At 31.6% G+C, this 15774-nt stretch overlaps 1 protein-coding gene across 1 annotated transcript; it reads right to left on the bottom strand.

Moving 5' to 3' along the window:
• Window positions 1-10300: 10300 nt before the first annotated feature.
• On the bottom strand, window positions 10301-13674 carry LOC120176261 (F-box protein At5g39450-like). The gene is made up of 2 exons (XM_039182711.1): window positions 11755-13674; window positions 10301-10969 (listed from the first exon to the last, which is right to left on the bottom strand). Exons 1-2 carry the CDS (start codon window positions 13608-13610, stop codon window positions 10954-10956), a joined length of 1872 nt encoding a protein of 623 aa, XP_039038642.1. The 5' UTR covers window positions 13611-13674; the 3' UTR covers window positions 10301-10953.
• Window positions 13675-15774: the final 2100 nt, after the last annotated feature.

The raw sequence follows: 15774 nt of genomic DNA, 5'->3' as shown, positions 1-15774 counted from the left end.
AGGAAGAAGGCATAAATACATGGGTAATTTATTATTTTTTGTTGTCCATTTTTTGTTGTTGTGTATGTGTAAATTAGTTAGTTAGTAAGTTTATATTAGATTATATAAACTAATTTGTGCGAGATAATTTCCGTTTAAAAAATTATTGTGTTTAAAAATATTTAGTGTTGTTTTAAAAAAATATTTTGTTTAATTTATATTGTATGTGTAAATTAGTAAGGAGTAAAAATTAATTGAATAAAATAATTCGGCCAACGCATTATCTCGCGAAATAATTCTTTCGAGAACATTATCTCGACAGTTTTGCCTAACAAATTTGTTTGATATTTTAAAAAAATAAAAAATATTATCAAACTAATCATTATTATTAGTAATCATTACTAAATGATTAGTATCAAATATAATTCATTAAATATTTATAATAAATAATTATTAGTAATCATGACTAAATCATATTATTATTAAATCATTAAATATCAAATCATTAGATTAATAATAATTATTAAATCATTATTAGTAATATTAATAATCAATCAATCAAGTTAAATAACAAATTTTATTTGATCGTTAATATTATATTATATTATATTATATTTAATGATTTAATGATTTATGAAATTATCTTATCTAATTTTTTAATCTAAAATAATTTATTTTTTTATTTGTAGAGAAAATGAGCAACAATTTTTTCACGATTGTCCATTATAATGGACATATTATGGAAAATGAGGTCGGAGTAGTTTTCAGTCTGAAAAACTAATATAAATATGATGTTCAAAAAAGACATCACACTTATAGAAATGAATCATAAGATAGAAAGAAAAATTCGAACTGCAGTTGATGGTTTGAGGTATAGGTTTATGATATGCCCTAACCCAATTAGATATGCTGCAGTTCCACTTGAAGAAGATGATGATATTGGAACCATGGTTGGATTACATGAGTAAACCAATATAGCAATTATTGAGTTATTTGTTGATGTGCGTAACATATGTGATGTTCCTGGGTTATCAAGAGGTGTGGCTCAAAATCCATCTGAAATGGCTTTATATAGTCAGTTTGAGGAGCCGACATACAGGTTCCCGAACAATTTTATGGCACTATTGGAAAGTGTAAATGAAGTCGGGGGGACATCTGCAGTAGCAGAGTATGAGACGAGAAACATACCGGAATTGGTTGTTGATATTGATGCTGAAAATCGATGGGGAGAAATTCATGATGATTCAAGCAAAGATGAAGAAACCGAAGAACCCGTTTTGGGCGACGATGAAAATATTTTAGGTGGAGGTGCAATTGATGAAGTTCCGGCACCGTATGAAGTTACTCCTCACATGTACGAGATAGACTATGATGCAATGAGGGCACCTGAATTCCCAAACATGTCACATTTACCTCTGTACCAAATGACTGAATCATTCGATAGTTCTGGTGAATTTTCAGTTGGGGTACAATTCAGAGGAAAAAAATGAAGCTACACTGGCGATTAAAGAGTACTGCATCAAATGCCATATTGATGTCTATGTTGCAGAGTCTAACCAGAAAACCCTATACGCGAAGTGTGTAAAATATGGCCCAGAGTGCAAGTGGATGATCAGAGTGTTGAAAAATCAAAGGCACGATGTTTGGGTCATCACGAGGTACAATGGTCCGCACACATGTTTGCGAAACTCCATCGAACAAGACCACCGACTGTTGGACTCCGATGTAATATGCGAATACGTGAAGCCGATGGTTGAAAAGGATCCAAGGATATATTGTTCAGTGTTAGCTGCATCTATTCGAAGCCAATTTGGATATCAAGTAAAATATGGCAAGGTGTGGAATGCGAAGATGAAGGCAATGAAGCTGATGTATGGAGATTGGGATACATCGTACAATGAGCTACCACATTTGCTACAAGCAATAAAGCGATTTATCCCAGGAACCATAGTGAAGTCTCAAACCATGCCCACATATGACGAAGAAGGTCAACTTCTGCCAGGGAAGAAAATATTTCATAGACTATTTTTGGCATTCAAGACATGTATTGAAGGATTTCCATTTTGCAAACGTATGATCCAAGTAGATGGTACGTGGTTGTATGTTCAATATAGACATGTATCAAGATGGTGAGCAAAATATCTTCCCAATTGCATTCTCCATTGTTGAGGGAGAGACAACAGAGGCTTGGGATTTATTTCTGACCAATCTACGTCAATATGTCGTTCGTGAAGATGGAGTTTGCTTGATATCCGATAGAGGAACGGGTATTTTGGGGGAAATTGAACGACCAAGAAGTCGTTGGATACCTTCTTATGCATATCCGACAATTTGTATCTGTCATATTGGCAAGAATAGTATCGACCAATTTCTTAACACACACATTCGTAGCGAGATAGTCAGCATGGGTAAGTTTTATTTTCAATATTTGTGCATTTTTTACGTGGTTTTTTTAATTGCGGTTTAACACAATATATTATGAAACAGGAAACGAACTACGTCGACTAAATTTTGACAAGAGATTGGAGAATTTGAAGGTATTTTACGATGATCAGCATGTTTGGAAGTGGGCTTCAAAAATACCGCGGGAAAAATGGTCGCAAGCATATGATGAAGGTCGGAGATACATCTATATGACCACAAACCTTGCTGAGGCCATTAATTCGGTACTAAAAGGTACACGCCATCTCTCAATAACGAGTGTGATGAAAGAGACGTACTTTAGATTGGCTAAAGTTTGGTCGGACAAAGGCAAGGAAATTGAGAGTCTCATAAATAGAGGTAAAACTTGGGCTCCTACAGTGGTGGAATCAATGGAAGCAAATGAACGATTGGCAACATCAATGGTTGTTCATAATTTTGACCGAGTTGGTCATACTTTTGTCGTGTCGTGCATACGCCGCAACGTCGGAGGAGAAGACCAAACATTTAGAGTTGATTTACGACACAAATGGTGTGATTGTGGTCGTTTTCAGGCATGAAAATATCCATGTGCTCATGCAGTCGCTGCATGTATGTATGCTGGTGTAAGCGCATACACTTATGTTGATGAATGCTTTCACCTACGTAGGATATTAAATGTCTACATCTATGTGTTCAGATAGATCCCGAATGAATCATATTGACCCAAAAAGGATCATGATGAATGGCTGCCAAATCTAATGCTTCGCAGAAGTCCAAAGGGTCAACTTGAGTCCAATTGTATTTATACCAGTATGGATTTCCATGCTAGAGAGAGGTCAAGCAAAGAGATGCGGATTATGTAAGGGTGAAGGCCATTAAAAAAACAATTGTCCTAATTTACCAAGATATATGCCTCATCATTAGTAATCATATATGTATTTCTATGTATTTATCCGGATTTAATTTTGTAATGATTTATAATTCGAGGACTTGAATAGATTTGAATGAACGTGTGGTTCAATTAACGTCATTTTCGTTACATAACTAATACTGTCCCGACATACATACCAGAATTTGTGCAGCCTGAGGCACCCATCTATTATTAATATTTAATGATTTGATAGTAATGATTAGTAATAATGAAATTATTATTAATATTTAATGATTTGATAGTAATGATTAGTAATAATGAAATTATTATTAATATTTAATGATTTGATAGTAATGATTAGTAATAATGAAATTATTATTAATATTTAATGATTTAATAGTAATGATTTAGTAATTATTAGTAATAATGAAATTATAATAATAATTTGATACTAATAGGGTGATAAATTATTATATCTTCACATTAAAATTGAATTTATGTAATTTTGTAGATAAATTATTCGACCGGAGTTTTTAAATAGAGGAGCCTAATTGATATGACATTTATAATTCGAGTACTTGAACAAATTTGAATGGACGTGTGCTTCAATTAACCATAAAAATGATTTAATAATAATTTAATAATGATTTAATAATAAATTTAATAATGAATTTAATATTTAATGATTTGATAATTTAGTAATGATTTGATAATAATCATTATAGTAATGATTTGATAATAATCATTATAATAATGATTTAGTAATAATCATTATAATAATGATTTTAATATTTAATGATTTGATGATTTAGTAATGATTTGATAATAATCATTATAATAATGATTTAGTAATAATTATTATAATAATGATTTAATAATAATGATAATAATGATTTAATAATAATCATTATAATAATGATTTAATAGTAATATTTAATAATGATTTAGTAATGATTTTATAATAATGATTTAATACTAATGATTTAATAATTATTACTAATAATTATAGAATAATAACAAATGAGTGTACAAGTATGGACTACTCGAATTTAAATTTATACATAGTCGAATTTATTAATGATTTTTAAATATTTAATGATTTGATACTGATGATTTACTAATTATTATTAATAATGATTTATTATTAATATTTAATTATTTGATACTAATGATTTACTAATGATAACTAGTAATGAAATTATAATAATGATTTGATACTAAAAATCATTGTTAAGGTTAAAAAAACTAGTCTAATTTCAATATATAATTTGTAACAAATATTAAACGAGTTTATAATTGTTGTCGATGCCAGGGTGTTGTTGAATGATAATGTCGGGGCAGACGTCTGATACGTTGTGGCCATTGCGGTTGCTCAGAAGTATGGTACCCATCCTCCTCATTCATTGGGGGCATTTGAACTGCCATGTGTTCAAAGTCATATGTCGACGAAAACATAGGAGAATAGATGGGTGCCTCAGGCTGCACAAACTCTGGTATGTATGCCGAGATAGTAGAATCATCAACTGCGTGATGCATCGATCCCGCATATCCGAACGGTTGTGGTGCGCTATTATCCACATCGGTCATTTCCGCTTCAGGTTGTTGAGATGAACTCTCACTCCCACTCGGTAGAGAGTATTCAGCTTTACCAATTCTTTTCTTAAACCTCAAAAATTGTCGCCACTCTACCATTGTTGTGAGGAACGACTTTCCATTATCCCAAAAATAAGCAAGGTAAGCCGAAGTCTCAAAATTAAAGTCGTCGTCTTGAATGTCGTCAAGAGTTGGCATGAATGAAGCCCTATTGTTCCAAGCATTAATGTAGGTTGCATGCTTCTCAACCAAATTAACATTTTCTTTACGACGACCATCAAATCTGTGCAGGTCGTCATGCGTCTCAACCCAATTCACCTGACGACGACCATCTAAGTTTTGGAGGAGGTCATGATCCCATAGACTCCGTGGAATAGGTTGGTGGAAGGGGAATTGCCACAACACTCTATCCCCAAATTGGATCTCAACAAAAGCAAAATTGATCAATGGTGTAACAACACACCAATATTGAAACCCATCTAAAATATCGTGCGGTATCAACGCAAAAAATTCTTCATTCATGTATGGTCTCCAATTAAACTATAAAATTACAAAAACAATAAAATTGATTTAAATCAAATAATATAGTTAATTTAAATAATAATTAAAAATAACATATTATACATACCTCCTTTTTGGCCTTAATGTCGATCTTCAGCCTAAACTCTTTAATGTTGTTGTGCACCAACCCCGTGCCTTCAATTTTATGCCTCCATCTGTATATCAATCAAAACAAAAATATGACCATTTTGTTCAATAATTTTAATCAAAATAAATATTTTCTAATTAATATTTTATATTAAAATAGAGGATTCATATTACCTTCCGGCAAGTGGAAAGTCAACTGCAGTCCGACTAATCGATGTCAAAAACGGAAGTCTATGCCAAGCCCATGATTGTAGCAGCAACAGACATCCACCGATTTCTGCTGTATTATTATCATTCACGACTAATGACGCCTTGCACATCTCACGATACAAGAACGCCAATATCATCGATCCCCATCTATATTACCTACTATTCTCAAAATTTCTTAAAAAAAGAAGATACTGAGTGTGAACATAACTACCGGATTTATCAGGCATCAAAATTCTCCCAATCAACTGTAATATATATGCTCGTGTTGCATATATAATTTCGTGCTCCGTACTATTTGGTTGAAGCTGAAATTCATTCTTCAACCATGACAACCTCACACGCCACCCTCTACACTCTGGTGGTACGAGCGCTTTCCCAATAAACAAGCTGCAAAGTTGTGCCACATTATTAAACTCATATAACATTACCACCGGCATCCCATTAGTTTGGACCCCGAGTTGCATTGGCAATCCTCCAGAGTTATCGTACATTCGCCACACGGTAAATGAAACGTGTGCGTTTCTGGTCTCCAACGTTCAATCAACGCACTGATCAAACCTGGGACCAACTTGTAATCTCGCACAAATGTTACATACCAAAATCCAGCCTCTTGCAAGTTTTCTTCAATCAATGGGTGTGGATTGGGCACTTTATGTAGCCGAAGACGAAGGACTCGCTGCTCGTCCTCCTGCAATTAGATAATGCAAAAAATTTATCACAATCATCATAAAATAATATTCAAATATTTATTAATTATAATTTATTAAACAAATATTTTATTCACCATTATTCCCAAGTGACTTGAAATATGTTCATTGTCAAGTCTCAGCAGTGGAATTTGGTCAGCCATTAGAATGAATCTATAAAAAAAATTAAACAACAATATTTAAAAAATCATTTAATATAATCTAATATAAACTAACTAACTAACTTACTAATTTACAACACAACAAAATATTTAATATAATAACTTATAATATAATAAACTTATAAAGTAAACTTTTTAAAATATAAGTTAAACGTAAATGCTAAACCCTTAAACAACTAATAAAATATTCTTTTATATAACTAAAACTATTAAATTATTTTTTTCATTATAATATACTACTAATATTACTAACTAATTTTTTTATATAATATAAATTCAACATACAAATATAACTTAACCATTTAACTAACACAAACTAATTAAATAATTTTTTATATAACTAACGACTAACAAAACAAACTAATTAATTATTTTTAACTATATAACTATCAAACATACTAATTAAATAATTTTTTATTTCTGTATAATATATTTAACTTAAACTAACAATCATATAACCCTAAACTAACAAACTAATTAACTTATTTTTATTTTACCCTAAACTAACAAACTAAAAATTTATTATAATAAACTAATTTAAATAATAAAAGTTTACCTCACAAGAGCCTTATCTCCCTTTCTTCTTCTTCCTTTCCTTTCTCCATTTCTTTCTTTCTTTCTCGGCTGCACTATCTTCTCCCTTTCTTCGGCTGCAATCTCTTCTCCCTTTCTTTCTTTTATGTTCTCACGTTAACCACCTCCCATATATAACACAAGCTACCTCAATTATTTCAACAATAATTGTACAATTCACGGGCTGAAATGGTTCACATGCATGCATCAATAATTGCTGCATGAAGCAGCTGATTTCACGTTGTAATTGCAGCCCATATAGCTACAACGACATGCAGCGGGGAGCAGGAGGGGACGTCATACAACGAGGAGCAAGAGGGGACGGCATGCAGCGGGGAGCAAGAGGGGACGTGCATAAATATGCCATGCAAGAAAGACAAGGTCGCTGGGAGTGCATGGCGACCTCTTAAATCACCCAGAAAGCATGGCGACTTATGGGTTGGCTTCTGCATGTGCCATGCAATGTTTATTCTCTCTGTGAGTTCGTCGGAAGCTGCCACGTCGTAGGTCGCCCGGAAGGCATGGCGACCTACGACCAACACTGTGCATTTTGCCCTATTTCAACAATTAATCTTGGGGAGTACATTATCTCGTGAAATAAAAAGTTCGAGAACATTATCTCGTGGAATCAGCCTTGAAATATTAGATGGAAATAATGACATAGATTTGTGTAATACCAGTTTTAGTCTTTAAAATTTATATAGTTTAATTAGGTCTTAATTTAAAAGAGTTCAATAAATACATGAACCAAACCAATTCGATGGTAAATGAATTATTGTTATACATTGATATCCAGAATTTAAGCACCAAGAATGACAAGTGACTGAGCGTTCAAATGTCAAATGATTAAGAGTTATGTTTGAATATATACTGCCTTGTACTTACCACATATTAATAAAATTGAAAGTTTATATACTAAAATGAACCAAAACTGATAGTTTATGTATTAAATACGTAATTTATCCTAAAAAGGAATTCAATAAATTCAATCATCAATATATAATTTTTTTTCATTATTTTAATATTTTTGACAAATTATTATTTCAATATTTATTCTTCTCTCATAAATGTTATATTAATTTCATGTATAATAATAATATAACAGTAATTTTTTAATGCTTTATGGCATAATGCAGTTATTCAATTATTATTTTAATTCGATAGTATCGTTTGATTTAATTATATTAAAAGATAATTATATTTTTAAATATAAAGAGTTAATTTATAGAATTATTTTAAATTCTAATAAATTAATGAAAATTTTGATGACTAAAAATATTATTATACTATGAAACATTAAATTTATATTTTAATTTTAATGATAAGATGTAATATTTGTAATAATATTTACATTAATAATACGATCTTATTGATTAAAGGAATGCTTGTTATTCTTAGAGGTCTCAGATTCGAGTACAATGTTTACGATATGTAAACTATTTGAGCATTTATTGTCAAATGATTGAGAATCTTTCAAAAGACATTATTTTGTAATTATCTCTACTAATCAAAAATAAAAATAAAAAATATTTATAATAATAATTTATTTACTGTTAAACTCGTGATTAAGTGACGCTTGGTGTATATCACCCCAAAAGAAAATTACTAATTACTTAGGGGTGTTTGGTTTCTTGAAAAAGATCATTATCAAGAGAAATGATCTTCTCCGGAATTGTATTCTCATATTTGGTTCACAGAAAAGATCATTAATATGTAATAATTTATTACCAATGGTAGCATTTTTAGGTTAAAATGGTGTAAATGAATAATTTTCACCACTTCAGATACAAATACCCCTAAAATAATAATTTTTTATATAGATCCTTCTAAATTCTTATTTGTTGTGTTTTAATCAAAATTATAAACTTAATAATAATAATAATAATAATAATAATAATAATAATAATAATAATGTATAAAGAGTTTAATTTAGTAAAATATTGATAAATTTGAGTAGTTAAAATTATTTTATATTTTTAATATTTAGCATATTAATTATTTTATAATTTTATGTCGTGAAAATATTATTATTGTAAAAAATGTAATTATTTAAAATAATATTTAATTTTTAATTATTAAAAATAGATCTTATATATTAAAAATAATATATTTATCCACTTGAGATTACAATATTATTTTTATATTTTATAATATTTGATATAGATTAATAAGATACTCTTTGAAAATTATTTAAAATTATAAGTTTGATATACTAATTATATTAATTATATGTTAAATGTATGTTTTTCTTTTTCTTTTTAGTAATCTGATGTATGTTTTTTGTTTTTTTTATTAATATGATGTATGTTTTTCTATAAACATAGATAATGTAATAATTAAAATGTTTTATAAGTTTTCATTCAAATATTTATGATTTAATATTAAAGTTTTACTTGTTAAAATATATATATTATAAGAATAATTTTGATAAAATATGTATCCAAGTAATTTTATATTCATTTGATCAAACACTGTAATCTTATATTCATTTGATCAAACACTGTAATCTTATATTCTTACTAAGCAAACCAAATATGATAATATAATATTTTCGAAGTAATATTACATCTTAATAATCTTATTTCAAAAAAATAATATTACAGTATGTAAATCAAACGCACACTCAATGCTATACCTACAGAGCAGTACGGAAAAAAGAAGAAGACAACTATGTGAACCTAAAACAGTGTGGCCGTATGTTTCAATCAACTTCTGGTATTTGTTTTTTATATTTTAAAAAACAGATAATAAATTTGCAACTCTATTATAAAAGAAAATGGCATTTGATGAGTAGTCTTTTTCTAGATGGACTTCATCATTATTCATTTCTCAAATATAAAGTTTGATTTCACATTTTCTTTACTCACAATCACAAAGGGTAACGTCACCCAAAGTGAGAGATACACCAAGTCCTCTAAGAAAACAAGTGTATCCCATTATTTTGAAAAAAATATATAAAAATTAGTTTGTGTTAGACAAAAAGAAGTATCAAAAAATTTTAAATTTTTTAATTTCTGAATCTGCATATTGGTCCCTTCCAACAACTTGGTCTCACTATTGTTCCTTCATTGGAAGGCACTAGCAAATAGCAATAAGAAGGCTGCATGACTCTAATAAGCCATGTAAATCAGGATCATATATAGAAGTAGAATAAGAAGGGAAAACAATAACTTCCTAAAAGTAACTTAACGTATACAATCAAGTGTTCCACTATAATTTATTACATGCATGATAAACACAAATACATCATCTCCTTCCTATTCCCCTTCCTTCCATCTCTTAGCTCACATCACAACAGTATCTATACCGCTTGTGCTTCAGAAAATGTCAACCAAAATACCGGTATATCCTTGGAAACCGATAGAACCATCGGTTTTATCGGATATCAACGACTTCAACTTCTCCGAGAAAGTAGAGGAGAGGGAAGAAGGACAATTTCAACAACGATGTGGGTTCCCACAACAATATATGCTTATTACCACTATTCATATAAGTGTGTCAATTTAATTTCTAAAAGCGAAAAATGTTTATGGAAAAAACTTGTACCATATCTTCTAAATACGGTGTCTCTCCTTTGTAGACTATCTTCACCGGAAGCACAAGAATAACCAGATAAATCTATTGTAACAAACACAATGAGATCATCCTCATTATTTTTTAAGAGAGAAGGATTTATATAATCTTGGATACAACCTGAAACTCGACACTCTTGAATCACCGGTATTAGCAAGTCCCCTGCTCCACATGATACACTGGCATAGAAACAATAGTTGAATATTTGCAATTTCTTCCAGTGCCCCTTGGTGACCTAAACATGTATTTGCCTGCCAATTGAAAACACGGGACCAACCGGAGATGATCATTTGCAAAGCATTATACAAGAAAGTAATTGTTAGAATTAATTGTAGATGCACCCCAAACTTCAAGGAAAAGCGAGCAAACTAAGACTGCAAAGTTGAACCAAACATGGTGCATATTTTAAGGATGAAGAGAGATGTAACAGTTATATTACCAAAGTAAAAGCCAGGTATATAAACTACTCATCAAGCGATAATCCACTGGACCTATAAAAAGAAACTAAGCCAAAACAAGAAAATCAAGAGAAAGTTGTTTTGCCAATTAAATGAATGATCAAATTCATTGCACCATTAACTCGGCAAAGCCTCGATAGTCAATCAATGGACAGTAGTTCTCCAATAAATGAGACATGCTTTAAATTGGTCTAACTCATCAGATAATAACTATTTAGCGACTCGTAAGGCGAATCTGCCTGAATGTGATCAGAAGATAAAGCAAGATAGATAGTCTAACAAGAAGAAACTTATAGCAGTTGTAGCCTTGTAGGCATGCAATTGAAAGTAAATAAAAATTGGATAATTGAGTTGTTTGTTTAGGTCTCACATCTCCCACCCAGACTACTAAAACAGAATAGATATATATATAGAACCAAATATCGTTTATTCTCATGCCAAACACCCATAATTGAAGCCATTGTCTATGAATTAAGTATATAGCATGAGTGCAATAAATAGAGCAAACACAGAATAATATTCATTAGCTAAGGGGTACTTTGGGTGAAAAAAGAGCAAACACAGGACGTAATAAATACCTTAGAGAAGATGAACATGTTGAGGTGTTGGAGAACCCAGTAAACACATTTGAGTAGGACTTGGTCAAATATGAAAAGTTGGCAATTGGAGGTAGAGCAGGCACCTGCTCACCTTTCTTCAAAAGGTCTTGCAAATCGAGTCTTTGCAGGGTCAAGACAACTCTCGATTCCTTCCACATGAAGGCAAGCAGACCACTTTGAATGACAAAAAGCGAGCCAGGCTTTGAGCCAGGATATCTAAAACCATATCCATGTGCAATACCTTCTCCCATAAAAGCATGCTTCACACTGACAGGATGTGAATCTGCATCACTATCCCAGGGAAATGGGTCCAGTGAAGGTTCATCAACATTCACAATGAACATTGCAGAACCATTTGGGTGCAGAACATAGTGGGTGCCTTCCAATATTTTCGTAGCAATGAGAAGATGTTTTCCCTCTGTCTCTTCATAAGAGAGCAAAAGAAAGAACAGAGCTTTACCAGGCTTGTCTTCGGTCGGCCTTCCAGGAGGCCAACCGAATGTTCCTCCCCATAAACCAGCATACTCTTGGTCCTCCCTCGGAACCCGCATGGGCAGCTTGTAAAGTGCAAACCGTGTATCATGCATATTAGGCCAAGCTCGATAAAATGATAACTTCATTGTAGAGGCATGTAACGTCAGCCCTATAGTATCCCCTGAATTTAGAAATTCATGAAGCTGAGCATGCCTATTCTCACTAGTAGAAGAATTGCATTTTGAAATAGCTCGACCACCATTGACAGAACTAGGTTTCCGAAGAATTTGCTTAATGCTAGCTCTGAAGTACCTGCCTAGACTTTTCCTATTGTTTCTGCGTGTCTGATCATCATCTCCATTCAGAGAATTAGAAGTACGAGAAGGGTCAAAGCTCTTTCTAATGTCACTGAGTTCCAACTGAATAGGACCAGCAGGCATTGCAATACTTGCCTTCGAATCCGTGCAATCTTGTTCGTTACCAAACTTAAACATCTGAAGAAGCTGTGATCTTCGCTGCAACATAAGCACCAAATCTTTTTGGAAATTCTCTGCATCCTCCCTCAATTGAGGAAATAGAGGCCCACTTAAAGAATCAGTAACCTTAAGAGAAATTTGGCTAGTAACAGTCTCAAGCAACTTTCTTCTGTCACCAAAATTTAACCGACTAAAAGGAATCACGGCCTCACTCTGTCCTGAGGATCTCAATAAACCATTATTTGATCTACAAACCTTTCTTGAAATCTCCTCATTGGAGTGATGAGCAAAGCTCTTACTATGGATTAGTTTACATCCATTCCTTTTTGCTTTAGGCTCAACCTCAAGCAAAAGCACGTTACAATTCTGCTCCACAGATTCCACCGAACCTGGATAAAAATAGTCGCATCCTTTCTCCCTACCATGAAGAAGAAATGTGGTGGAACCATCAAAAGCACCAATAATTTCAAACACCGGTGCCCAAAGAATGGGGCCATCCTCAATTCCCAAGGGACCAAGCTCTTGTGGAATTATTCGACACCCAACAACAGAAACAAAGCCAGGCATTACATAGACTACATTGCCTAGCTCAGGATTCTGGTGAACCCAAAGGCCAAGCAATGGCTTTACTCTAACAAGGAATCGGCAAAGTGCCTTGTAAGATTCGACACCTTCCCTCCACTCCACGAGGTCCCTCGTAGGTACAATTGCAACTAAATCGCATTGAGTGAGCCAAATCTTTTCAGAGGCAACAAGTGCACATAAACTTTTACAACATATACCGATATTACATATGCCCTTCGGTGAAAGGGACCGAGATATAATAGCAAACACATCATCAGGTAAAGCAAGAAACAAGCTAGAACCACAAGTTTCTAGCACCATTGCAACGTCTCAGCTATTTGTTCTTTGGAGTTATCAAGATTTCTTTTCTACCCCACAAATGGAGCTACAAATCAATAATATTCATGCAAAAACAACAATTCTGAATCTACAAATAAATAACCCAAAAAAAGGTCAGAATACAGATAGAGCGTGTTACCCAAAACACCAACCAAATTCTCCCTGCTTCGAATCAGGCCTTGAACAGAAATGGGGTTTTAATTTCCCACTTATTCTAAAGCTGGAGAAGAAAATCAAAGTGGGTTTTCATTAAAACTACACAAAACAAAAAGAAGAAGAGAAGCTCCCCTTACCCTTTGCATCTACAACTGAAGAAACATAAGAAAGAAAAACAACGATTAGTTAACCAAGAAAAACATAGCTTGGTTAACCAAAGTTTATAGATTTATGAAGTTTAGAAGAAAGTATACCATTAAAGCAGCTTTGGTACTTGCTTTCTCTCTTTCTTTTTGGTTTATTTTTCAGATTGGGGAGACAATTGTGGATGGGTCAGGTAGCTCAGCGTTCAATCGAGATAAGTAAATTTTTTTGAATTATTCATATTTTATTAAATTTAATTGTAAATATTTATAATATTATAATATTATTTAATTCTAATTTAGGTGACTTTTTATAACTATGTATATAATACAAATATATCTCTTCATATTTTTTTTTCGCATGCGATATATATATATCATATAAAATTTAAGGACTCGACTTAAATTTAAAAATAAATCTACTAATTACTAAAATTTTCGAATTATTCGAGTTGCATTTCACAACTTCGATTTGAATTTGAAATTTTTTCGAGTTTAGTCGATTTTATGAAATTACAACTTGAAGTCAATTCGAGTCGAATCCAATCAAAAAAATTATTTTTTGAGTCGAGTTTTACTCACCGCTAGACAACGCCAACCAATGTTGAAAATTTGATTTCACAGTCCAATTGTGTCGACTTTGGATTGGAATGTAAAACATTGACTACTGACTCATTCATTGGACCATATTCTTGCTCTTCATAACAAGTACGGTGGTTTTGGGTTTGTCTAAAGAAAGACGGATTAATGTACGGTTAAAAAATAGTGTGACCGAAAATTTAATAAGATATTTAACAAAATCGTGTGAGCACTATCGAAAATGTTGATTAATAATAATGTTGTAGGTGGAATATATGAAGAAATATTAAAAAATTTGACTACCGACAAACTTTGCTTATCAGTAAGTATCGATACCTTGCATAGAAGTATATATATATATATATATAGTAATATATAAGAAAGTGAAGAAAACCAGTTCAATATATTTATAAGTATATGTATAAATGTATTGATACTTTAGTTATTTAAAAGAATTGCAATAAAAACGCCTATAAAGTATTGATAACTTACACACATGTATCGATATATGACAATATAACATGTTAAAATTTGACAATTCCGATTTTAAATTGACAAAAGAGGTAAAGAATTTGACAAAATTGGTTGGTAATTGACAAAATCGATTGAATTTGACAAAATCGGTTTCAATTTTGACAAAACCGGTAAACAACTATCAGAATTGTTGAAATTTGTATCGATTCGTTTATAAGTATATGTACCAAATTATCGGTGTTGTAGGAATTTAAAAGAATTGCAATAATAGCGGCTAAATAGTATCGATACCTTACACACATGTATCGATACATGACAATATAACAGGTTGAAATTTGACAAAATCGATTTCAATTTGACAAAACTGGTAAAGAGCTAATGGAATTGTTGACATTATCAATACTTTTATAAGTATGTGTACCAAAGTATCGGTACTGTAGGAATTGAAAAGAATTTAATAATAACGCCTATAAAGTATCTATACCTTAGAAACATGTATCTATACATGACAATATAACATGTTAAAATTTGACAAAACCAATTTTAATTTGACAAAACCGGTAAAGCGCTACTAGAATTGTTGAAAGTATCGATACTTTTATAAGTATATGTACCATAGTATCGGTACTTTAGGAATTGAAAAGAAATAAAAAAAAAAGAAAATGACTCGAAAGTATCGATACTTGGGGAACGATATCGATTAAAAATAAATAGGCATAAATACCAAGTATAGATATTGTCTATATAGATATCGATACTATTATTCCAATATGATTCTCAAACAATTTGCACGC

This window comes from Hibiscus syriacus, unplaced genomic scaffold (genome assembly GCF_006381635.1).
Source record: "Hibiscus syriacus cultivar Baekdansim isolate YM2019G1 unplaced genomic scaffold, ASM638163v2 tig00112231_pilon, whole genome shotgun sequence".
NCBI classification, from domain to species: Eukaryota; Viridiplantae; Streptophyta; class Magnoliopsida; order Malvales; family Malvaceae; genus Hibiscus; species Hibiscus syriacus.
The sequence above is the reverse complement of the archived record's forward strand: the minus strand, read 5'-3'. Positions and strand labels throughout refer to the sequence as shown.

Coding starts and splice junctions, on each gene's coding strand:
- LOC120176261 (XM_039182711.1), bottom strand. CDS start 13,610: ATGGTGCTAGAAACTTGTGGTTCTAGCTTGTTTCTTGCTTTACCTGAT.